This window comes from Nicotiana tomentosiformis, chromosome 12 (assembly GCF_000390325.3).
Source record: "Nicotiana tomentosiformis chromosome 12, ASM39032v3, whole genome shotgun sequence".
In the NCBI taxonomy this organism is placed as follows: domain Eukaryota; kingdom Viridiplantae; phylum Streptophyta; class Magnoliopsida; order Solanales; family Solanaceae; genus Nicotiana; species Nicotiana tomentosiformis.
The window spans coordinates 5836626-5863045 of NC_090823.1; the positions used below are offsets into that span (position 1 = coordinate 5836626).

The 26420-nt window shown below is 38.2% G+C and overlaps 1 protein-coding gene across 1 annotated transcript; it reads left to right on the forward strand.

Moving 5' to 3' along the window:
- Window positions 1-292: 292 nt before the first annotated feature.
- LOC104108265 (uncharacterized) lies at window positions 293-1914 on the forward strand. Its single transcript, XM_070190026.1, has 3 exons — window positions 293-987; window positions 1140-1279; window positions 1703-1914. The coding sequence occupies exons 1-3, from the start codon at window positions 293-295 to the stop codon at window positions 1912-1914; spliced, it is 1047 nt and encodes a 348-aa protein (XP_070046127.1).
- The last annotated feature ends 24506 nt before the right edge of the window (window positions 1915-26420 follow it).

Genomic DNA, 26420 nt, shown 5'->3' on the forward strand with positions numbered 1-26420 from the left:
CTATCCACTACCAGCAGCAACTCAATCACCCGATGATCCAGAAGATATAGATGAATACACAGACGAGCAAATAGCAGTTGTTCAGGTCAATGCTAAGGCACAAAATTTACTCTATAATGCTAAAAGTGGAGAGGAGTATGAGAAAATCTCAAGTTGTGACACAACCAAAAAGACCTGGGATAAACTGAAAGTTACTTATGAAGGAACCAGCAAAGTGAAAGAAACTCACATAAACATGTTGGTTCATAATTATGAACTCTTCCAGATGAAATAAGGAAAATCCATTAAGGAAATGTTTGCAAGGTTCAGCAAAATCATTGGCGATCTAAAAGCCTTTGGTAAACCCTATTCAGGTGGTGATCAAGTTCAAAAAATTCTAAGGAGTCTACCTACCACTTGGCAGACAAAAGTAGTCGCACTCGAATCACAAGATCTAAACAAACTTTCATATGATGAACTTAGAGGAGATCTTATAACATTCGAGAAAACTCATCTCAAGAAGACAAGCCTGGAAGAAAAGAAGAAAACAATTTGCTTCAAATCTACAACTAAAGGACCTGAGAATGATGATGATCCAAAAGCTCTTGAAGAAGAAATTGCTATGGTATCAAGAAACATGAATGGGTTAATGAGAAGGTATAGAAATACAAGAAGGGGAAGAATGCCATCTAGGCGAACGAGGCAATACAATAAACAAGACAAGAATGATAGGAAGTGTTATGAGTGTGGAAGGTATGGGCATGTTCAAGTTGAATGCCCAGATCTTAAAAGAAAAGTCTCCAGAGGATTCAGCAAAAACAAATCCTTCGGAAGTTGGAGTGATGAAGATAATTCAGAACATGAAGAAATAGAAAATCTATGTTTCATGACTATCCTGGAAAATGACATGAACAAATACTTCGCTGCTGGACTGATGAAGATACATCAAACGATGAATGCAAGGAAAATACTGAAAACTGTTTCATGGCACGAGGTGAAACAAGCGAGGTAAGATCTTATAATTGTGATAAATGTAATGAATTGTAGGATATTCTTGACCTTACCCTAAAAGAGTCTCAAAAATTGTTGAATGAACTAAGGAGACTCAATAGGGAAAAGAAAGACTGGTAACTTAAGCTTGAAGTCTGTGAAATCGAAAGAGATGTACTTCAAGATGAAGTTCAGGAATTGCAAATGCAACTTAATGGCATGCGCAAGTTCACCAGTCACAGTTCTGTCAAGTCTAACCAGGCGACTTACAAGTCAACTGGAAAAGGACTTATTAGAACTGAGTCCACAGGTACTAGCGCGAGTGGTAGATCAAAAACTGGATCAGCCCCTATGTGTAATTACTGTAACAAAATTGGACATAAATATTCTTTTCATCGATTTTGTAAATCTAATATTTCGGGATGGATTTGAAAACCCAAAAACAATCCTGATCCTAGTAGAACTAACCATCAAGGACCCAAAAAAGCTTGGGCACCTAAAAGAAGGTGATAATTCTATTTTTCAGGAACACCACAAAAAGAGCTGTAAAGAAAAATGGTATTTAGACAGTGCTGTTCCAGTCACATGATGGGTGACAAAAATATATTCAAAGAAGTCACAAAAATAAATGGTGAAAATGTCAAAGTTGGTGATGATTCAAAAGGAAAGATAGTTGGTACTGGCACAGTTCCATTCGAAAATAACTGTGACATTACATAGGTATATCTTGTAGATGGACTCAACTACAATCTCTTGAGCATAAGTGAGCTATGTAATTCAGGATATGAAGTAAAATTCAAGAAAACAGGATGTGCCATTGAGGATGAAATAGGTAAAACTATTCTTTCACGAAAAAGGTATGGAAATGTTTATATTCTTGATGGCATTGAAAATCTAGACATCCACATTTGTCTAGCATCCATTTCTGACGATCATTGGCTTTGAAATAAAAAACTTAGTCATGCAAGCATGCATCTTATTGAAAAATCGTCCATACATGATTTAGTTATTGGTCTTCCCAAACTCAATTTTTCTAGAAATCATGTATGTGATGCATGTCAGATTGGTAAACAAACTAGAAACTCTTTCAAAACAAAGGATATTGTGTCCACTATCAACCCTTTGCAATTACTTCACATGGACTTGTTTGGACCCACTAGAACTGCAAGCATTGGAGGTAAACTATATGCTTTTGTTATTGTTGATGATTACTCACGTTTTACATGAGTAATTTTCTTATCTCATAAAGATGAAGCTCTAAATTTTTTTAAGATTTTATGTAAAAAGTTGAAAGAGAAAAAGGGTATATGATCACAATCATCCACAACGACCATGAAGGAGAGTTTGAAAGCATTTCCTTTGAAGAATTCTGTAATGATCAAGGGTATACTCATAACTTCTCAGCTCCAAGATCACCCCAACAGAATGGAGTAGTTGACCGCAAGAATAGAACTCTACAAGATAGGGAAAGAACAATGATATTAGAACATGCACAGCCAAATCACTTCTCGGCATAAGCAGTCAGTACATCATGCCATATTCTTAACATGTGCCTCATAAGACCTATTTTAAAGAAGACTCCATATGAATTATGGAAAGGTAAGAAGCCAAATATTGGCTACTTTCACCCGTTCGGAAGTAAGTGTTTCATTCACTACAATGGTAAGGATAATCTTGGAAAATTTGATCCAAGGAGTGATGGAGGTGTTTTCCTTGGTTACTCTATTAACAGTAGATCTTTTAGAGTTTACAACAAGCGTACATTATCTGTAGAAGAATCAGTGCATGTTATATTCGATGAAAATAACTCTATGTTCGAATCATTGCAGGTGATGAAGACATAAGTCAAGAAGTATCACAGACAAATACACCACAAAAGTCGACTGATATCCCACCTACAGTCACAGAATCGACTAATGAACTTTTAATTAATCTTGTTGAACCACAAAAGGAGTCAACTAATTTTTGCAGTTGGAACTGGACTAATTGAATGGAAAAGTGAACCTAAATATCCTCAAAATTTTATCATAGGGGATCCAAATGAAAGGGATGCAAACTGTAGGGTCTGTAAAAAAAAAAGCAAATATTGCACTCATCTTTCAAGTAGAACCAAAGAAAGTTGATGAAGCTCTGAAGGACTCCAGCTGGATACAAGCCATGCAGGACGAACTTGATCAATTCGACAAAAACCAAGTTTGGGAATTGGTTCCTAAGCCTACAAACACTACTGTAGTAGGAACAAAGTGGGTATTTCGAAATAAGCTAAATGAAGAAGGAAAGGTAGTAAGAAACAAAGCCAGAAGGAGTCGACTATTGTAATAACCCAAAATATCATCTTTAAATTTAATAAGTAATTCTGTGTTCTAAGACCTCAAAAAGGACCATTTTATTCCCCGACTTGCGTGCGCAGTCCGTACAATTTTTTAAAAAGTTTTTATATGAAAAATAGATTAAAAGGTGAAATAGAGCTTTAAAACTCAACTGAGTTGACTTTGGTCAACATTTTGAGCAAACAGACTTGGATCAGTATTTTGATAATTTCGATAGGTCCGTATCGTAATTTGGGACTTGGACGTATGCCCGGAATAGAATTCTGAAGTCCCTAGCCCGATATATAGAATTTTAATGAACAATTAAAAGCTTAAAAGCTTAATAATTTTTAAGAAATTACTGATGTTGGATTTGTTGACACCGGGTCCGTATTTTGGTTCCGGCATCCGGTATAGGTCCACTATAATATTTATGACTTGTCTGCCAAATTTGATGAGAATCGGAGTTGATTTGACGTGATTCAGACATCCGGTTGTAAAAATATAAGTTTTAAAGTTTTCTTGAAAACTTTCTTTGATTTGATGTCCGATTCGTAGTTCTAGGTATTACTTTGGCGATTTGATCACGCGAGCAAGTTTGTATGATGTTTTAGGACTTGGGTACATATTTTGTCTGGAGCCCCGAGGGCTCGGGTGAGTTTCAGATAGGCTACGGGATGATTTTGAACTTAGAAAATCAGGGTTTTGAGCTTCTGCTATCATCTGGTGCATTATGCTTTGCGATCACGAAGACATTCCTGCGATCGCGAAGAGAAAACTTTAAGCCGTGAGTTTTACTCTTCGCGTTCGCAAAGAGAGGCACGCGAACGCGAAAGGCTAGCTCCCAGTGCACTGCGAACGTGAGCTCAAAGCTGCGATCGCGAAGAAGGAATGAGGAAGAAGCTGAAGCACTGAAATTGTGCTACGCGATCGCATAAACCTGCACGCGATCACGTAAGGCTGAGAAATTTTCTCTGCGATCGCATGGCCTTATACGCGATCGCGTAGTGTTAAACAAACCTAGGAAAAGTTGTTCTACGCGATCGCAAACGAATTTCCGCGATCGCGATGAATAAAAATCTAAAAAACAGAACTTAAGTTCTGGAAATGGGGTTTCGACCCATTTTCAACCATTTCCAATTTTTGAGCTCGGGTAAGGCGATTCTTGGGAGATTTTCACGGAAAAACATTAGGGTAAGTATTCATTATCCTATATTGATTATATTTCATGATTCCATACTCATTTACATCATGAATACGTGAATTTATGGAAGAAAAATCAGATTTTTATAAAATCTTCCAAAAATGCAAATTTAAGATTTGAAGGTCCATTTGACATCGAAATTTGATAAATTTTGTATGATTGGACTCGTCTCGGAACGGGTGTTCGAATTTCGTATGTTTTTCCAAGATTTGAGACGTGGGTCCCACTTTTTAATAAATTTCGGATTTTTATTCGTAAAATTAGTAAATTCATATGAAATTAATTCCTATGATTCGTATTGAGTATATTAAATTGTTTATGAATAGATTTGAAGCTTTTGGAGACAAATCTAAAAGAAAAAGCTATGGTTGAGTAATTGATTGGAATTTGCAAAGCGAGGTAAGTGTCGCGGTTAACCTTGACTTGAGGGAATAAAACCCTTAAACTATTTGTTATGTGAAATGCATGTGAACGACGTATAGGCGAGGTGACGAGTGCCTATACGTTGTCAAATTAATTGTTTGCATAATTACTTGAAAAATCATAAATCGTTTTAAATCATGAATTAATTATTATAATAATTGTTTCTCTCCTATTCTTTGTAAAATATTAATTCTTGAATTCCTGCATTAATTGTTACATACTATTTGAATTATGTGTCTTAATTGTTATTTGATATTTAGCATATTAAATATTAAACTGCCTATTTTCTCCCTGATTTTTATAATAATTTGCTATTTGTCATTGTTTGTTTCATAATTAAATCATAATTATTGTATGCTTGTTGTCTTATAATTTTATATTAATTGTTGTATTTATTGGGAAAATTTCTTCTATAAGAATTGGTAAATGGATATATTGGAGGATCGGGTTGCACGCCGCAACAGAATTGATTGAAATGGATATATTGGAGGATCGGGTTGCACGCCGCAACAGACTTAATAAAAGTCCATATTGGGGGATCGGGTTGTATGCCGCAACAGACTTATTTAAAAGTCAATATTAGGGGGATCGGGTTGCACGCCGCAACAGACTTATTTAAAAGTCTATATATACTTGATTGAAATAAATATATGATAGACTTGATTAAAAATGAATATATTGTGAGACGGGGTTGCACGCTGCAACAGAATTGATGGAAATGATAATTGGTTATGACTGCTGAATTGGCTTCAATTATTATAAATAAGTTACCTAATTTATTTCTATTATTTTTGTTGTTACTAATATTGCGTACAGGTAATATAAGTGACCCGCCTTAACCTCGTCACTACTTCGTTGAGGTTTGGCTCAGTGCTTACCAGTACATGGGGTCGGTTGTACTGATACTATACTCTGCACTTCTTGTGCAGATTTTGGAGTTGGTCCCAACGACGTACCATAGACTTGCTCAAATTTCAGCTACTCAGAGGAGACTTGAGGTATAACTGCACGACGTCCGCAGTTCTGAATTTCCTGTCTACTTTACTTTAGCTATGTGTTTATTTTCAGATAGCTTTATTTTATTCAGGCCCTTATTTGTATTATTTTAGAAGCTCGTGTACTTGTGACACCAAATTTTGGGATGGTATTGAGACACCGTTGTTTTTATGGATTATTTACTATATTTCAGACTTTACTTCCACAATCGTTCTTTGTTATTAATAAATTTAAAAATTGTTTAAAAATTGGTTAATATTATTCTAACGTTGGCTTGCCTAGCAAGTGAAATGTTAGGCGCCATCACGGTCCGAAGGTGGGAATTTCGGGCTGTGACAGTTGGTATCATAGCACTAGGTTACATAGGTCTCACTAGTCACAAGCAAGCTTAGTAGAGTCTGAAGGATCGGTACGGAGACGTCTGTACTTATCTCAGAGGCTATGAAGTTTAGGAACAATATCACTTCTTTCATTCCTTATCGTGCGACATTGATTTAGCTTGAAACATATATCTCGTATTCCTTTGTATCCATTCATGTATGACATTGCGCACTCGGTATCAGTTGTGCATCGATGGTTCGTGATGCCGCAAATGGACTACGAGGGAGCCAGAGATGCTCAAATATTGCCTCAACATGTGGTTCTGACTGAAGATGCAGACGCATTGAGAGACCACCCAGTGAATCATGTAGGGGGTGCAACGGACCTTGGCATCTGGTTGATTTATACGAGTTGTGAAGATTAATATTATGGATCATCGGACGTGGTGAACTATGACTTCACACTGAGTGGGGGAAGTCCACTATCAATGGATGGATTGCGAGGTCATGTGTTATATTAGTTTTGTCCTAAAATGTATATATGTGGTATTGAAAGGTTCCCAAAAATTTTACACATGTTTAAGCCCTGAGATTTTGTAGAGGATAAGGTTGGGACTTGCGGTATGTCCGCCTACTTTAATAATCCTATACTTCAGTACCAAAGGAGTTAGAGAAACAATTTTAAATTTAGAGGAGGTCTACTTAGCGTGGACGTCACAGTTGCCGATTTTGGGGTGCTTCAGAGGAAGTACAGTGGTTAACGAGATTTTGGACTACGTGGTTCGTTCTAAGAATTGTTTGTATGGAGCTCTACTTTTGTGATCATTATATATAAAATAGGGGTAAAGGTTACCCCAAAGAATAAATCGAATAGTATGTTAATAAATGGGTCAACTCAACAGTGTTGAATCAGCATAACAAAAGAAAAAATTGGCCTTGGGAGAGATAGTTCTCCACAGGTGTCCGTGGCAAGTCTATGAAGAGGGCAGACCAGACAATGCAATACCGCCCACTTGGCTCAGTTCTTAGAAATGCTTTTGAAAGATTTTCTTTCCCAAACTCTCCGTAATGCGTGGCACATATGGTTCGAACGGTTGTGTCAGGTCACCGTGACGGTGTCAGAATATGCCATCACGTTTAATAAGTTAGCCCGTCATATTCCTACTTTGTTTCGTACAGCTAGGGAGCGAGTCCACAGACTCATTAAATGACTCAATTATGATCGTAAATTTTTGTACAACTTGGGAGCTTCAGGCTGATGCTTCATTTCCACTAGTGGTAGAAATTTCCAAGATATTAGAACATGTTCGGGTGAGGAAAAAGGAAACTAAGGAGACCAAGATATCTCAAGGTTCTGGGGGATTCAGTGGATTCTACTCTACGAGTATAAATCATTATGGAGGGGGCGCGGGCAGTCGGCCAGCCCAGTTCGCACATCGGATTACTCGGGGTGCTCCAGTAAGTTCTTTTAATGCACCACCGACATGAGTTTCCTGCAATGGTTATTCCAGTTATCTGGCACAGACTCAGTATGAGCAGCCAAACCCGCAAAAGGGGTTGTTATGAATACGGTGATACTAGGCACATCATGAGAAAATTGTCCCAAACTTGGGAGAGACATATTTCATCAAAACACTCAGGCTACGTGCCCCATTACAGTTATTACACCACCCACACGACCAGTTAGGGGTGGAGGACAGGTGAGTAGAAGGCGTCCTAGAGGTGGAGACCCAGCCGTTGATATAATTGTTTTATGGTATGGCGGAGGTCATTATATCAGATGGTGTCATTACATGCACGACTTCGATTTAATATAAAGGAATAATTTCCTTAACTTGGTTCGTTTCTGAGTATCGAGACGAGTCCTCCTATTGTGCTCCACTTATGAGTGAGCTTCGTAATTCTATAATCTATTTATGTGTTTACTCCTGTTGGGAGGTTCTATGGAGATAACTACGCCTATCATTCCATGTTGGACTCTAATTAGAGTTATGAGGCAAAAGGTGGCTTTCTGATACTCATTTCGGTAAGTTTTGATGTAATTTTCGGATAATCAATTACAAATTGTGAATTATATGCCCTACCGGCATGTGGTTCATTATGTGTTGTGATTTCATTTAACGGAAATTATTTTAAAGGAGAAAATGGAAAGTTTCGATTGGCACGATATGCATATTACTTGTGATTCAGAACTGAGGATGAGATCCTCGCATTTTTAAAAATAAATGGATATGTTTAAACCGGGCTACGAGCTGCGGTGAAAGTTATATAAGTACGAGATCTTTGTGATAAAAATTTTTGTGTTTAAATTCTTCCTTGTGAAATTAAATTTGTACTATAGTACTAATAGGGACTCATGCCTGTTAGGCTTATTTGAAAGTTTTTGTATGAAATTCTCTGTGCATAGGTAATTATTAAGTTTTAACCTACGAGGTAGGTGCCCGCCCAAGTGGCATTAAATATGACTCGTTAATTCGGGTAAATAATTATGAGGTCTGATTACCATCAGTTAAAGATTAGGGCATCTGATGTCCCTAAGACAGCTTTTCGGACTCGGTATGGGCATTACGAATTCCTAGTAATATCATTTGGGCTTACCAACGCCCCAGCAACACTTATGGATTTGATGAATCGGGAGTTCAAGCCTAATTGGAATTCTTTTGGTGGTTGTATTCATTGATGATATCTTTATTTACTCCAGCAGCCGAGAGGAGCATGGGCAGCATCTTCGGAGTGTGCTTCAGACTTTTAAGAATAACCAGTTACATGCCAAATTTTCAAAATGTGAGTTTTGGTTAGGTTTAGTTGCCTTTTTAGGGAATGTTGTATCGGTAGAAGGCATAAAGGTGGATCCTAAGAAGATTGAGGCTGTTCAGAATTGGCCTAGACCTACTTCAGTTACAAGGATCCGGAGTTTCCTGAGTTTAGCAGGTTATTATCGTCGGTTCGTGGAAGGATTTTTAGCTATAGCAAGCCCATTGACCAGACTGACCCAGAAAGGTATCCCGTTTAGATGGTCAGAAGAGTGTGAGTTGATCTTTCAGAAGCTCAAGACCGTTTTGACTACAGCGCCAGTGTTAGTATTACCCACAGGTTCAGGATCGTATACGGTATATTGTGACGCATCTCACATTGGGCTTGGTGTAGTATTAATGCATGATGCCAAGGTGATTGCATATGCGTCGCGGCAGTTGAAAGTTCACGAGAAGAATTATCCTGTTCATGATTTAGAACTGGCAGTCATTGTTCATGCGCTGAAGATTTGGAGGCATTACCTCTACGGTGTCTCATGTGAAGTATTTACTGATCATCATAGCCTTCAGTATTTGTTCAAACAAAAGATCTTAATTTGAGGCAGAGAAGATGGTTGGAGTTGTTGAAAGACTATGATATCACCATTTTGTATCACCCCGGAAAAGCCAATGTGGTGGCCAATGCTTTGAGTAGAAAGGTTGTAAGTATGGACAGTCTTGCATATATTCCGGTTGGTGAGAGGCCATTAGCTACAGATGTTCAGACTTTGGCTAATCAGTTCGTGAGGTTAGATGTTTCAGAACCCAGTCGGGTTCTAGCTTGCACAGTCGCTCGGTCTTCATTATATGAGCGCATCAGAGAGAGGCAGTATGATGATCCTCATTTACTTGTCCTTAAGGACATGGTGCAGCACGGTGATGCCAAACAGGTTGTTGTGGGGGAAGATGGAGTTCTGCAAATGCAGGGTCGTATTTGTGTGCCTAATGTGGATGGGCTTCGTGAATTAATTCTTGAAGAGGCACACAGTTCCAGGTATTCTATTCATCTAGGTACCACCAAAATGTATCAAGATTTGTGACAACATTATTGGTGGAGGATAATGAAAAAGGATATAGTTGCATATGTAGCTCGGTGTCTGAATTGTCAGCAAGTTAAGTACGAGCATCAGAGACCTGGTGGTTTGCTTCAGAAGTTAGAAATTCCTGAATGGAAATAGGAGTGTATCACTATGGATTTTGTTGTTGGATTCCCACGGGCTCAGAGAAAATGTGATGCAGTTTGGGTCATTGTGGACAGGTTAACCAAATTAACACATTTCATCCCAGTGGCAGTTACCTATTCTTCAGAGAGGTTAGCTAAAATTTACATTCGTGAGATTGTCTGCCTTCACGGTGTGCCCGTGTCTATTATTTCAGATTGAGGTACGCAGTTTACCTCACATTTCTGAAGGGCTGTATAGCGTGAGTTAGGCACGCGGGTGGAGTTGAGTACAACATTTCATCCACAGAGAGACGGACGGTTAGAGTGCACTAATCAGATATTGGAAGATATGCTTCGCACTTGTGTTATAGACTTTGGAGGTTCTTGGGATCATTTCTTGCCACTTGCGAAGTTTTCTTATAATAATAGCTACCAGTCGAGCATTCAGATGGCTCCATATGAGGCGTTATACAAAAGGCGATGTCGTTTGCCAATTGGCTGGTTTGAACCGGGAGAGGCTCGGTTATTGGGTACCGATTTGGTAAAAGATGCCTTGGATAAGGTCAAGATTATTCAGGATCGATTTCGCTCAGCTCAGTCTAGGCAAAAGGGTTATACCGACCATAAAGTTCGTGATATTGCATTCATGGTTGGAGAAAGAATATTGCTTCGAGTTTCACCTATGAAAGGTGTAATGAGGTTCAGAAAGAAAGGCAAGTTGAGCCCTAGGTATATCGGACCCTTTGAAATTCTTGAAAGGGTAGGTGAAGTAGCCTACAGGCTTGCATTACCACCTAGTTTATCAGCGGTTCATCCGGTGTTCCATATGTCTATACTCCGAAAATATCATGGTGATCCATCCCATGTGTTAGATTTTAGCTAAGTCCAATTGGACAAAGATTTGACTTACAAGGAGGAGCCGGTGGCTATTCTAGCCCGGCAGGTCGGACAATTGAGGTCTAAGAGTTATCCTTCAGTTCGGGTGCAATGGAGAGGTCAGCCGGTAGAGGCATCTACCTGGGAGTCCGAGTCGGACATGCGGAGTAAATATTCACACTTATTCACCAGCTCAGGTATTTTTTTTTTCTAACTCCGTTCGAGGACGAACGTTTGTTTTAGAGGTGGTGAATGTGATGACCCAAAATATCATCTTTAAATTTAATAAGTAATTCTATGTTCTAAGAACTCAAAAAGTACCATTTATCATTTCTCGACTTGCGTGCGCAGTCCGTACAATTTTCCGGAAAGTTTTTATGTGAAAAATAGATTAAAAGGTGAAATAGAGCTTTAAAACTTAACTGAGTTGACTTTGGTCAATATTTTGAGCAATCGGACTCAGATCAGTGTTTTGACAATTCCGATAGGTCTGTATCATGATTTGGGACTTGGACGTATGCTCGGAATAGAATTCCGAGGACCCTAGCCCGAGATATGGAATTTTAATGAACAATTAAAAGCATGTTGGATTTATTGACACCGGGTCCGTATTTTGGTTTCGGCATCCGGTATAGGTCCACTATAATATTTATGACTTGTATGCCGAATTTGGTGAGAATCGGAGTTGTATTGACGTGATTCGGACGTCCGGTTGTAAAAATATAAGTTTTAAAGTTTTCCTGAAAACTTCCTTTGATTTGATGTCTGATTCGTGGTTCTAGGTGCTATTTTGGCGATTTGATCACGCGAGCAAGTTCATATGATATTTTAAGACTTGGGTGCATGTTTGGTTTGGAGCCCTGAGGGCTCGGGTGAGTTTCAGATAGGCTACGAGATGATTTTGAAATTAGAAAATCTGGTTTTTGAGCTTCTGCTATCATCTGGTGCATTGTGCTTCGCGATCGCGAAGCCATTCCTACGATCGCGAAGAGAAAACTTTAAGCCGTGAGTTTTACTCTTCGCGTTCGCGAAGATAGGCACGCGAACGCGAAAGGCTAGCTCCCAGTGCACTGCGAACGTGAGCTCAAAGCTGCGATCGCGAAGAAGGAATGAGGAAGAAGCTGAAGCACTGAAATTGTGCTACGCGATCGCATAAACCTGTACGTGATCACGTAAGGCTGAGAAATTGTTCTCTGCAATCGCATGGCCTTATACGCGATCGCGTAGTGTTAAACAAACCTAGGAAAAGTTGTTATACGCGATCGCAAACGAATTTTCGCGATCGCGATGAATAAAAATCTAAAAAACAGAACTTAAGTTCTGGAAATGGGGTTTCGACCCATTTTCAACCATTTCCAATTTTTGAGCTCGGGTAAGGCGATTCTTGGGCGATTTTCATGGGAAAACATTAGGGTAAGTATTCATTATCCTATATTGATTATATTTTATTATTCCATACTCATTTACATCATGAATCCGTGAATATATGGAAGAAAAATCAGATTTTTATAAAATCTTACAAAAACAAAAATTTAAGATTTGAAGGTCCATTTTACATCAAAATTTGATAAATTTTGTATGATTGGACTCGTCTCGGAACGGGTATTCGGATTTCGTAAGTTTTTTCCGAGATTTGAGACGTGAGTCCCATTGTCGAATATTTTAATGAATTTCGGATTTGTATCCGAAAAATTAATAAATTCATATAAAATTAATTCCTATGATTCGTATTGAGTATATTGAATTGTTTATGAATAGATTTGAAGCTTTTAGAGACAAATTTAAAAGGAAAATTTGTGGTCGAGTAATTGATTGAAATTTGCAAAGCGAGATAAGTGTCGTGGTTAACCTTGACTTGAGGGAATAGAACCCTTAAACTATTTGTTATGTGAAATGCATGTGAACGACGTATAGGTGAGGTGACGAGTGCCTATACGTCGTCAAATTAATTGTTTGCATAATTACTTGAAAAATCATAAATCATTTTAAATCATGAATTAATTATTATAATAATTATTTCTCTCCTATTCTTTGTCAAATATTAATTCTTGAATTCCTGCATTAATTGTTACATGCTATTTGAATTATGTGTCTTAATTGTTATTTGACATTTAGCATATTAAATATTAAACTGCCTATTTTCTCCCTGATTTCCATAATAATTTGCTATTTGTCATTGTTTGTTTCATAATTAAATCATAATTATTGTATGCTTGTTGTCTTATAATTTTATATTAATTATTGCATTTATTGGGGAAATTTTTTCTATAAGAATTGGTAAATGGATATATTGGAGGATCGGGTTGCACGCCGCAACAAAATTTATTGAAATAGATATATTGGAGGATCGGGTTGCACACCGCAACAGACTTATTAAAAGTCCATATTGGGGGATCGGGTTGCACGCCGCAACAGATTTTTTTAAAAGTCAATATTGGGGGATCGGGTTGCATGCCGCAACAGACTTATTTAAAAGTCTATATATACTTGATTGAAATAAATATATGACTGACTTGATTAAAAATGAATATATTGTGAGAGCGGGTTGCATGCTGCAACAGAATTGAATGTGAATATATTGTGAGAGCGGGTTGCACGCTGCAACAGAATTAATGGAAATGATAATTGGTTATGACTGTTGAATTGGCTTCAATTATTATAAATGAGTTACCTGATTTATTTCTATTATTGTTGTTGTTACTAATATTGCGTACAGGTAATGTAAGTGACCCGCCTTAGCCTCATCACTACTTCGTCGAGGTTAGGCTCAGCACTTACCAGTACATGGGGTCGGTTATACTGATACTACACTCTGCACTTCTTGTGCAGATTTTGGAGTTGGTCCCAGCGACGTACCATAGACTTGCTCGGATTTCAGCTACTCAGAGGAGACTTGAGGTATAACTGCACGACGTCCGCAGTTCTGAAGTCCCCGTCTACTTTACTTTAGCTATATGTTTATTTCCAGACACTTTTTTTTACTCAGGCCCTTATTTGTATTATTCTAGAAGTTCGTGTACTTGTGACACTAAATTCTGGGATGGTATTGAGACACCGTTGTTTTTATGGATTATTCACTATATTTCAGACTTTACTTCCACAATCGTTCTTTGTTATTAATAAATTTAAAAATTGGTTAATATTATTCTAACGTTGGCTTGCCTAGCAAGTAAAATGTTAGGCGCCATCACGGTCCGAAGGTGGAAATTTTGGGTTGTTATAACTATGATGAAACCTTTGCACCGGTAGCACGGTTAGAATCAATTCGTATATTGCTTGCCTATGCATCTTTCAAAGGTTTTAAATTATTTCAAATAGATGTCAAAAGTACTTTTCTAAACGGTTTTATTGATGAGAAGGTATATATAAAACAACTTCCTCGTTTTGAAAACTCACAATTTCCTTATCATGGGTACAAGCTGGTTAAAGCTCTTTATGGACTCAAACAAGCTCCTCGAACTTGGTATAAAAGATTGAGTTATTTTTTAACTAATTATGGGTTCACCAGAGGTAAGGTGGATACTACTCTATTTATCAAGAGATCTACTGAAGGTAATCTTATTATTCAAATCTGTGTAGATGATATTATATTTGACAGTACTAATCTTCTTTTATGCAAGGATTTTCAAATCTCATACAAAGTGAGTTCGAAATGAGTATGATGGAAGAGCTGACATTTTTTCTTGGACTACAAATCCATCAATCAGAAAGTGGAATATTCATCTGCCAAACTAAGTATACAAAGGAATTGATTCAAAAATTTGGAATGAGTAATGCCAAATCAATTGGAACTCCTATGAGTCTGTCTACAAGTTTTGACAAGGATGAATAGGGAAAATCAATAGACGAAACCAAGTATCGTGGGATGATTGGATCTCTACTATATCTAACAGCTAGTCGACCAGATATCATATTCAGTGTTTGTAAATGTGCCAGGTTTCAGTCAGCTCCTAAAGAGTCTCACTTAATAGCAGTAAAGCAAATTATTCACTATCTCATTGGAACCACCTCTTACGGACTTTGGTATCCTCGCTCTAACAATTTTAAACTTGAGGGTTTTTCAGATGCTGATCTCGCAGGTGACAAGGAGGACAGAAAAAGCACAAGTGGGACTTGTCAATTACTGGAAAATGCACTAATCTCCTGGAACAGTAAGAAATAGGGATCAATGGCTCTTTCCATAACTGAAGCAGAGTACATTGCAATTGGACAATATTGTGCTCAATTGCTATGGGTATCTCATCAATTGGGTGACTATGAAATATTTTTCAAGCCTGTTCAAAAATTTTGTGATAATTTTAGTGTTATTTATCTATCAAAGAATCATGTGCATCATTCTAGAGCTAAGCATATAAACATTAAGCATCATTTTATTAGAGATCATGTTCTTAAAGGCAACATAGAATTATTGTTTGTTAGTTCCACTGATCAATTAGCAGATATATTCACAAAATTCTTGCTATAAGACAGATTTTGTGCATTACGAGACTATCTTGGCATTATTTCCATAAACGCATAATTTTAGGGCTTTGTGATATTTTTAATTATTACTGTATCTTAGTTTAAATATTTTCCTAAGTGTGTAAGATGCATTAATTATGTGTTTGTTACTTTTCTTGTTTCACACCTTTTCATAATCTTTCAGAGACTAGTCAATCATTACATCAAATTTTTGACGGTTTTTCGTTTGTACTCAACCGTCGTTTATCACCCTTTTAATTTCAAAGCCTTGTCTATCCCTCTCACATTGTTTTGTATCTCCATTACCCTATTCTAAACCCTACCATGGCAAAGCACTCCAAAAATCCATCTGATTCCACCCATAAAATCACCCGCTGTTGGGTAAAACCTTCTTCTCAACCTCCTGAACCAGTCAATTTAGGATCAGACTACTCCGAGGACTTTGCCTCCTCTCAAGATCTCTCAGATGATGCTCGTAGTCTCAACGAGAAGGCCAGGGGAAAACAACCCATGGCATACCTCCTTGAAACCTTCACTCCCAAAAAGCCCAAAACTGATCTCTCCAGTTGTCTTGAGCCTGACCTAAATTTCTAGGACACTCCAAACAGGGATGCCTTCATTGCTTTTAAAGATAAGCATGTCGCTCATGGCAGAGTTATCAATTTAAATATCATGGACAACCTCAACTCCAAAGTGAAGGAACTCTTCGACTTCCAGGATTGGAAATATTTTCTCTCCTTGCCTCCTCCAAAGGTATATGAGCCCCTTGTTAGAATGTTCTATGCTAATCTTCGTTCTAGCAAACCTGATAAATTAGAAACCTTGGTTCTTGGCAAACGTATTGTCCTGTACTATACTCTGTTTGATACTATTTTTCTATGTAGTTGTTCTATTTTTTCTATGCTTTTTAAGAATACCTGACCTGAGGATTTTGAAATCTTTTTTGATCAAGCTACAAGATGTATAGCTGAATCACCTTCTGACTCTCTCCCTAGTCAACTAGGACCTAGTAATGTCTGTTTTGAAACTCGTGTCTTAGCACATATTATAGCAACCACCCTTCTTCTAAGAACATGATCTTTCTCTACCTTCTCCCAGCATGATACCTTCTTAGTTTACTACCTTCTGACCAAGAACAAGGTCAAGTTGTCTTCTTAGGTCATCAATTTCATGATAGAAAGTGTCGATGATCCCACAAGTCTTCCTTATGGTATGGTTATCACCCATCTGCTAGAAGCCAACAACATATCCCTTGTTGACTATCCCTACATCATTGTCACCAAGTCTTACAATTCCAGGGGATTTACTAGCATGGGTTATATTTTTGTAAAGGGTGCCTAGGTTAAGAAACAAGAAGGTGAAACCAAGAATGTCCCCTCTAATTCCAAGGCAAAGGCTCATATGTCTCACCCAGTACAACTGATTCTGGCCTCTTAGAAAAGCTTGCTTCCATCAATAAAATATTATTTGTCATCAAGAACTCATTAACCTCTATGCAAATCTAGATTGAAGATATCCATGGAATGTCAAAGAAGACAGGGTCCGTCGTGTCTAAGATGCGAGTGCAGATTCTCAAGACTGCAGAAAAAGCAATAAGGGCCTCCAAAGAGATGCACGGCAGAATTGATGGATCTCTGTCACAGTGAATGCTAGCTTTGATCGCCTCAAGGAGGCCGTTTGCAACACCCATACCTACTTTCTGCGCCGCTGATGTTTGGCCGTTTAAGACAATTTTCTGTTCACTCTATTTTTTTGCGACTGATGATTCAGTCATGGGTTGTAATATTAGGACAAATACTTTCAATTTCCCTGCTTTTATCTTTTTTTTTTTGCTAATGATAATGTAACGACCCGATCGGTTGTTTTGAGAGTAATAGCCCCGATCCCCTATTTACTGCTTCTCCCATATCTATTTCTTCTATTATGACTTATCGGGAGGTTTCGTTTTGGTTTTTGGAGTGTTTTGGGACACTTAGTCCCTAAATGGAGGTTTAAGCCTTAGGATTTGGACCGTAGTTAGAAATGTATGAAAAAGACTCCGAAATAGAATTATGTCGGTTCTGTTAGCTCCGTTAGGTGATTTTGGACTTAGGGACATGTCCGGATTGTGTTTTGGAGGTTCGTAGCTTATTTAGGCTTGAAATGGCGAAAGTCGAATTTTTGGAGTTTTGACTGGTAGTGGACTTTAGGCTTGAAATGGCGAAAGTCGAATTTTTGGAGTTTTGACTGGTAGTGGACTTTTTGATATCGGGGTCAGATTCTAATTTCGGAAGCTGGATAGGTCCGTAATGTTGAATATAACTTGTGTGCAAAATTTGGGGTCAATCGGACGTGGTTTGGTTGGTTTCGGCATCGGTTGTCGAATTCGGAAGTTTCAAGTTCTTTAGGTTAGAATCGGAGGATGATTTGTGATTTTAGTGTTATTTGATGTGATTTGAGGGCTCGACTAAGTTCGTATGATATTTTAATATTTGGTTGGTATGTTTGGTCGAGGTCCCGGGGGCCTCGGGTGAGTTTCGGGCGCTTAACGGGTGAAAGCTTGGACTTAGAAGAATTTTGAAGTTGATGGTTCTGGTGTTTTCGCACATACAGTGGGAAGTCCGCAGGTGCGGCTCCGCAGAAGCGAGGCTGGGATCGCAGGTGCGCCTTTAGGCCGGGGAGTCAGTGGTCGCAGATGCGACGAGTGAGCCGCAGGAGTGGAGCCGCTTCTGTGGAAGGGCAGTCGCAGATACGGAGATGAGAAGGACCCAAGGTTCTGCAGAAGCGGACGATTGAGCGCAAAAGCGCATCCGCAGATGCGGATATAAGTGTGAAGGTGCGGAGCTTTAGCCGCAGAAGCGGTTAATGGACCGTAGGTGCGGTTTAACTGGCAGAAAATGAGCCAAATCGTGGGTTTGATTCATTTCTTCATTTTTGAACTTAGGAGCTCGGGAATTGGCAATTTTTCGAGGGATTTTTAGAGAGAGCTTTGGGGTAACGATTCCTAACTCGTTTTTGGTTGTATTTCATTAATATATAGTTGTTTCCTTCATTTAATTAAGGAATTTGAGTGAGAAAGTTGGGAAAATGGGGGAAAGGTTCCCCAACCGAATTTCTGAGTTTTGAGTGGGATTTAGACATCGGATTTGGATAATTTTTGTACGAGTGATCTCGTGAGTGAATGGGTATTCATATTTGGTGACTTTTACCCGATTCTGAGACGTGGGCTCGGGTTGACTTTTTAGGACGGATTTCGGAATTCTTATTAAAACTTTTGATTTTATTAATTAGATTAGTTTATTATAGTTGTATTTATGATATGTAATTATTTTTGGCTAGATTTGGTCCATTTAGAGTCAGATATTCGTGGAAAAGGCATTGTTACCGATTGATTGAGCTTGTAACTAGGTAAGTGGCTTACCTAACTTTGTGTGGGGGAAATCCCCCTAAGATTTGGAACTATTGTGATATGTGAGCGTTGTGTACGTGAGGTGACGAGTACATACACGGGCTAGTAGTGGAAAACCCCGATTTTCTTACTGAGCAGCAACAAGTTTTCCTTTTATTTTGAGTTATACCATTTTTAATGAGTATTAATCTATTTTCATTCTTAATTGAGTTATTCCAATATGTGTAGCTATCCTGTTTAGTCTAATACAACATGTCTACGTGTCTTAATTGCTTATGTGAACTTTGTGCAGCATGCTTAGTGAATTTCCTACTTCTTCCTTGACTGATACTTAGTCTAAATCGTAAGATTTCATGATGTAGTTGAATTTCTATTGTTTGCACTGCATATTTACTTTGGGACTACGGAACGGTATTCCGGGAGATCCCCCTGTGCTGCATATTTACTTTGGGATTACGGAACGGTATTCCGGGAGATCCCCCTGTACTGCATATTTACTTTGGGACTACGAAACGGTATTTTGGGAGATCCCCATGTCTTGTATATTTACTTTGGGACTACAGAACGGTATTCTGGGAGATCCCCTTGCACATTTACGTTTGGGACCACAACACGGTATCTCGGGAGATCCCCTGTTGTATTTTTGTGTATTAAGTTGTTACCTTCTATGTATTATTTCTTATTAAATTTCAATCTTTATTTTACTGCGATATTTCATTTTGGCCTTGCTTTATTATCATATTACAGTATGGCACAGATCTGACCTCATCACTACTCTACCGAGGTTAGGCTTGGCACTTACTGGGTACCGATTGTGGTGTACTCATGTTACACTTCTGCACATATTTTTCGTGTGCAGGTTCAGGTGCTCCTTATCAGCCGCACTATCAGTGAGCCAAGATAGCTTTGGAGACTTCAAGGTATATCTGCCGCGTCCGCAGACCTCGGAGTCCCCTTCTACTCTTCCCAATGTCCATAATCTTTTGTATTTTTCTTTTGATAGACTCTGATGTATAGAGACACTAGATTTTTCTTCTGTAGTTTGTGATTCACGATGTTCCGGGTTTTGGGATTACTGTGTATTTTGAACAGTTAGTTGTTTAATTTATGTTTTCATTTTATTATTACGCTTACCTAGTTATAGAGACAAGGTGCCGTCACAACGTCATACGGGAGGGGGGGGGGGGGGAATTGGGTCGTGACAAACAATGGGAGAGAAATAGTAAGCAAAGCTTAAGGCCTCTGTTTCTATGTATTCCTCGTGCTCTGTTTTGTACTCTATTTTTAGATTACAGGTACATCATACGGTATATAACTGAGGGGGAGTCGCCTACAAATAAGGGAGATCTGACTACAATTGAGGCACAACAGAATGTCCAACTGAGGGGGAGTCAACTAGAATGTCTACCAAGAAACGTGAATTAAAGGAGAGTTGACTACAACACACTCAAGGAAGCCGATCAATAGGGAAGTATTTTTAATGTTATTTTATCATAATCAAAAAGGGGGAGATTATTAGATCTCAGTAAATTCCAGTGATGGAAAATAACCAATTCCTCCTTATGTGCAGGAAAAGATTCTGAGCAATAATATGGAGGCAAAAATGGATCAAATGAAAAAGGAAAGAGAAGCGGACAAATCAATCAAGGAAGATGGCAAAATCAATTAAAAGAGTTATTATAGGAAGAATCTAAATCAAAGGAGATTATTGACACGAAATCATCCGCTACAGATTCTCCCACATAATGACGTCAATCGAAGGCATCAATCAAGGGATCTTGCAATGGGAATATTCTCTCAATTAAGAAAGAAATCACTCAAGCCCGTAAGTCAAGATAAGTCAGAATCAATCTACGAATTCGTCTAAATACAAACTCCCTTGGGTTCACAAATCTCTCAAAAAGATGTACAAGACTTGAAGGCATCAAGAAGTATAAATAGCTACTGCATTGGCCTTGGAACGATATACTTTGAACGAACCATTATCACTATTTTTGCTCTACTCCAAACAAGCATTGTATTTGTTTTTAGATCTGCTGTGTAATTAGTGAGAGAAGAAAAAGAAAAAAATACTAGTGAGGCATTGTATCAAGAAGAGAGAAGTGACATAAAGACTAAGTTATTGGTGTAAAGCTACATCAACCATCTTGTACTCTAGAAACCTCATACACTGAAAGAGATCACCTTTGGAACCCAAGGGGACTGGAGTAGGATCCACATTGAATGCGAACCAATATAAAAATCCTGATGCTTTTATTTCCTGCATCTTATTTATGCATTACTATTATTGTGTTGTATATCTAGTTGACTAATCGGTAAACTAGTCAACTACTTATAATACTAAAAATAAAAATCGATAATTCAACCCCCTCCCCCCCCCCCCCGTACTTTCAGAGGGAAGTTCATAGAGTGAGGATGGTTATTAAGAGGCTATTTCTAATGATGATGATGATGATGATATATATGAGTTATTATATGGTGCTGATGAGGATATTCTTGGAGAGACAAGTGATCTAGAACCTGAAGTTGTTGGTGCTAGACGGGCTAAAGTAAATGAAAAGAGTAGTAAATTAACATCTAGTAAAGTTAATATTGATAAGATACCTAGTGGAGATATAGGTATAGACCCTGTTTTGAAGACATGTATAAGGATAGGGGTTCCAAATATGCTAGGAAGTTGGGAGGGGATGAGCAATACCTGGACAGTTCAGATCCATGTAGTGAGGATACAAATGATGAAGTAGTTAAAGAGGATGGGGTACATAACCCTCAACCAAGCAGCAGGGTATACTTTGATCCTGTTTGCAAGAAAATTTGTTTCCAGTTGGAAATGGTTTTTGAAAGTGTTAAACAGTTCAGAACTGCTTTGCAAGATTATGCTGTACAAAGGAGAGTTCAAATTAAGTTGAGGCTGTCACGACCCAAAATCTAACCATGGTCGTGATGACGCCTATCGTGTTACCAAGCCTATTTCCCAAAATTTTACTACTAAATCGATTATAAGAATTTAATAAAATATTTGAATTTTTTCATAAACTAAATCAACTCTAAATATAATTATAGAAAATACGGAAACGATCCCCAAACATCGGGGTGTCACTAAGTCATGAGCATCTAAAACTATAAACTAAGATATATAAACTGTCTAACTGTCCAAAAGAAGAAATGACAAGAGGAGTAACAAGGTCCTACGGACGCTAACAGCTACCTTGCAGTCTCCAAAGATAGCCGGCCTGAACTCAACGATCGCCGCCTTCTAACTCACCTGAATCTGCACATAAAGTGCAGGGTGTAGTATGAGTACAACCGACTCAGTAGTAATAGAAATAACTAAGGAACTAGCCAGTAGTGACGAGCTAAGCAGAATAATCCAATTATTATTTCCACAATTAAGTACAAACAGGAATAGACAGGTAATTTCATAAATCAGTAAGACTACAAGAAAAATTAACAGGTAAATGCAACAACGGCAAAAGTAAATGCAACCTCACAACAATGTCACTCCATCACTCAGCACTCGTACTCAACACTCAACGTTCAACACTCTACGCTCACTGGGGGTGTGTACAGACTCCGGAGGGGCTCCCAAAATCCAAGCGCTAAGTACGGACAACTCACGTGCCATCATATCAATACCTAGATCCACACGGTCAACTCACGTGCTACACGGACAACTCACGCACTATGGTATCAATACCTGAACCCTCACGGTCAACTCACGTGCTACGCGAACAACTCACGCGCTATGGTATTAATATCCTCACAACTAGGCCCTTGGCCTCACTCAATCATCTACCTCACTAGCCTCACCATCATCAACAAATAAGGTAACACAGCCCACATCAAGTATCACAACATATTAGCAAATAATAGAGACTGAGGTAAATAATGTAAGCATGAATAAAGCCTAAGCATGATCTCTAACATGAAGGCAGACAAGTTCAATAACAAGCAACTACGTAAACACAGATGATGGCCATGAGGCCTCACGGGATGGACCAAGTCTCAATCCCTAGAGGTATACACCCACACGCCCGTAACCTAGCGTGGGTATCACCTCCAAACAGTCACACGATATCAAATTCTACGGGTTTATACCCTCAAAGCCAGAGTTAAAACTGTTACTTACCTTAACAGCGTAAAATTCTACTCCGGGATGCCCTCATCTCTGGACTCGGTCTCCAAAAGCTCCAAATCTAACCAAAAATAAGAATACTACTATCAACATAGTCTAAAGAATCGAATTCCACAATAAAAACTACATAAATATGCCAAAAATCCGAAATCGGCCAAAACCCGGCCCCCGGGCCCATGTCTCGAAATCAGTCAAAAATGGCAGAATAATAAACCCCGTCCTCTCTCGAGTCTAACCATATAAAATTCATCAAAATCAGACTCTGTTTGGTCCCTCAAATCCTCACTTAAACTCTCCAAAACTCAACCCCTAACTTCCTCAATTTCACTTTGAAATCATCAATCAAATCCCAAAAACGAAGATGGATTCATGAAATATAACCAAAACTGAGTAGAGAACACTTACCCCAATCCTTATGGTAAAAATTGCCCCCAAAATTTCCCAAATCCGAGCTCCCCAACTCAAAATATGACCGAATGAACAAACTCTCGTTTTATATATTTTTCTGCCAGATATTCTGCCTTGTTACTTGTGCTAAATGATCCTGAAACTCGTTTTTTATGCCTCCAATGGATTCTTTGTGAAATGTTAGTCAAGTTAGGCTTTTGAATCACTCAATTTGACCTTATAATGAAGGAGATATGCAGGTTTTAATATTTGTAAATAGTGTAGATTTTTAAATATGCCGTCAGTGGCAATTTCTTAATTAATCTGAAAAATCTGACAACCTAATTCTTAGTAAAATGACCATAAAATCCTCATACGATGTCCAAATTTGATGATTCTTTTTGCTACGGGTCCATAATTACGATACGGATCTAATGCTTTAATCAAAAAAGAAATTAGAGCTCATTTGTGCAATATGATACCATTTATGCTTGAAGAAACGGTGTCGAAACATAAGAAAAACGAGCACAACACAACCCAAACCTATCTGAAACTCACCCGAGGCCCTCGAGACCTCAACCAATAATTCTAGCAAGTCATATATCACTAATCTAACTTAGTCGAACCTTCGGAACACCCAAAACAACACCAAAACACCAAATCAACCACGGATTCAAGCCTAAAAACTTCTAAACTTACAACTTTCGCCAATTCAACCCTAATTCTACCACGGACCTCCAAATTACATTCCGGATACACTCCCAAGTCTAAAATCACCCAACGAAGCTAATCGAATCATAAAAATCCAAATCCGAATTCGTTTTCTCATAAGTCAACTTTCGGTTGACTCTTTTCTAACTTAGCTTTCTAACTAAGAGACTAAATATTCATTTCACTCCAAAACTACTCTGAACCCAAACCTACCAACTTGATACAACTTAACACAGCTGAACAACACATAAATAAGCATATATGGGAGAAATGAGGCTATAACTCTCAGAACGAACGACCGGGTCGTTACAGAGGCATAATGAGAAACATAGGGTTAGGGCAACATGTGTGAACTCAACAAGATACAGATGGCATATTTTGGGAAGCTTGGAGGGACACACAGGGGATTTAATTGTCAGTAGCTACTATCCTGTTTATAATGTTTCAGAGTAACCAGTAACAAGATGACTAATATAACATGGGTAGCTAAACATTTCAAGGACAAGATTATCAACTAACCTGACATAAAGCTTAGGAAGTTGCAAAATTTGATTAGGATAACGTATGGTGTGTATGTGGGAAAATTCATTTGTGTCAGGGCTAAACATCAGGTCATGGATAAGTATCTGGGTGATTACAAGCAGGAGTTTGCTAGAATATATGATTATGCTGACATGCTGAGGTCTACACCTGGCAGCATTGTTGTGTTGAAGACTTCAAAGGAGACAATACATGGTAAAGAGGTATTTGTGGGATCTACATTTGTCTACATGCTTGCAAAGTAGGTTGGTTGGAAGGATGTAGAAATGTTATTGTCTTTAATGGAGCATTTCTGAAGGGTGTGTGTAAAGGTGAGCTACTATCATGCATTGGTAAAGATGGTAACAACCGAATCGACCATGTTGCTTGGGCAGTGGTTGAAAAGGAGACAAAGAACACATGGTCATGGTTTTTAGGTGCCTTGTGCATGATTTGCAACTCACAAATTCCCAAGGTGAAGGGCTGACTATCATTTTTAATATGTAGAATGTATATATTTCTTTTTATTCTTCCTGTAATTACTTTATATATGTTTTTGATATTCTAACTTTTTTTCTTGTTGCTTAAGGGACTTGTTCAATCTGTGGCTGAGTTGATGCCAAATGCTGAGCACAGAATATGTGCAAGACACATATGGAGCAACTGGAAATAAAAGTGGAAAGTTGAGGAAAGAATGAAGAAGCTCTGGGCCTGTGCAAGAGGTTTATTTGAAGCATATCTCAAGGCTAAGATAGATGGGTTGGTAGAACTAAGTGACAATAAGATAATTGAGGATTTACTGAGATACCCCAAACAATGTTGGTGTAGAGCATTCTTTAAAGAATGAAGTAAATGTGATTTTGTGGAGAACAATATGTGTGAGACTTTCAATAGTTGGATCCTGTATGCTAGGCACAAGTCTATCATAACTATGTTAGAAGAGATTAGAGTGAATGTGATGGAGAGGATAACTACTATAAGAGAATTTGCAACAAGGTGGATCTCTGATATATCTCCTATGGCAATGGGGTACATTGAGAAACAATCTCAATATGCAGTTAGGTATTAATTTAAATGGAATGGAGACACTAGGTATGAGATACAACATGGGATATACAAACATATTGTTGACACATGCACATGCATATCATATCAGGTCAAATGAATACCATGCTCCCATGCAATATATGCAATATTTTTAGGAGATATGAGCTTATTGACTATGTTGTTCACTATACAGGAAAGAAACATACTTGAAAGCTTTCAGTTATTACAAACAGCCAGTAACCAACATGGAGATGTGGCCATCAACTCAGAATCCCACTGTTGAGCCTCCTATAATTATTAAGATGCCTGGTAGACCTAAGAAAAATAGAAGAAAAGCTCGAGATGAACCTAAAAAAAGTTTGGTAAGAGATCAAGGAAAGAGACACCAATGACATGCTCTCATTGTAAGACAGTAGGCCATAACAAAAATGGGTGTCCTATCTTGATAAATGATCAGATGATGCATTTATTTATTTTCTGTTTGTGACTTGTATGTTGTTTATTTCTATAACTCTTTTTTTTTTTTGGAATTTTCAGAAAGGACAAGGATCTGGAACTACTAGTACCATAAATGCTAATGTTACTCAAGGAACAACTCAACTATCAACTATTGCAAATGGTTCTAGAACTGTTGGCACCAGAAATACTCAAGTTACTCAGGCTGCTCAAAGAACAACTCAACCATCAGTTGCTGCAAGTGGATCTAAAACTTCTGGTACCA

Excerpts from the sequence above, each read along its gene's own strand:
- LOC104108265 (XM_070190026.1), top strand. The coding sequence starts at position 293 with ATGTTTGCAAGGTTCAGCAAAATCATTGGCGATCTAAAAGCCTTTGGT. Across the intron at positions 988-1,139 it reads CACGAGGTGAAACAAGCGAG|AGATGTACTTCAAGATGAAG; the intron begins GTAAGATCTTAT and ends TGAAATCGAAAG. Across the intron at positions 1,280-1,702 it reads TATTAGAACTGAGTCCACAG|ATGGACTCAACTACAATCTC; the intron begins GTACTAGCGCGA and ends TATATCTTGTAG.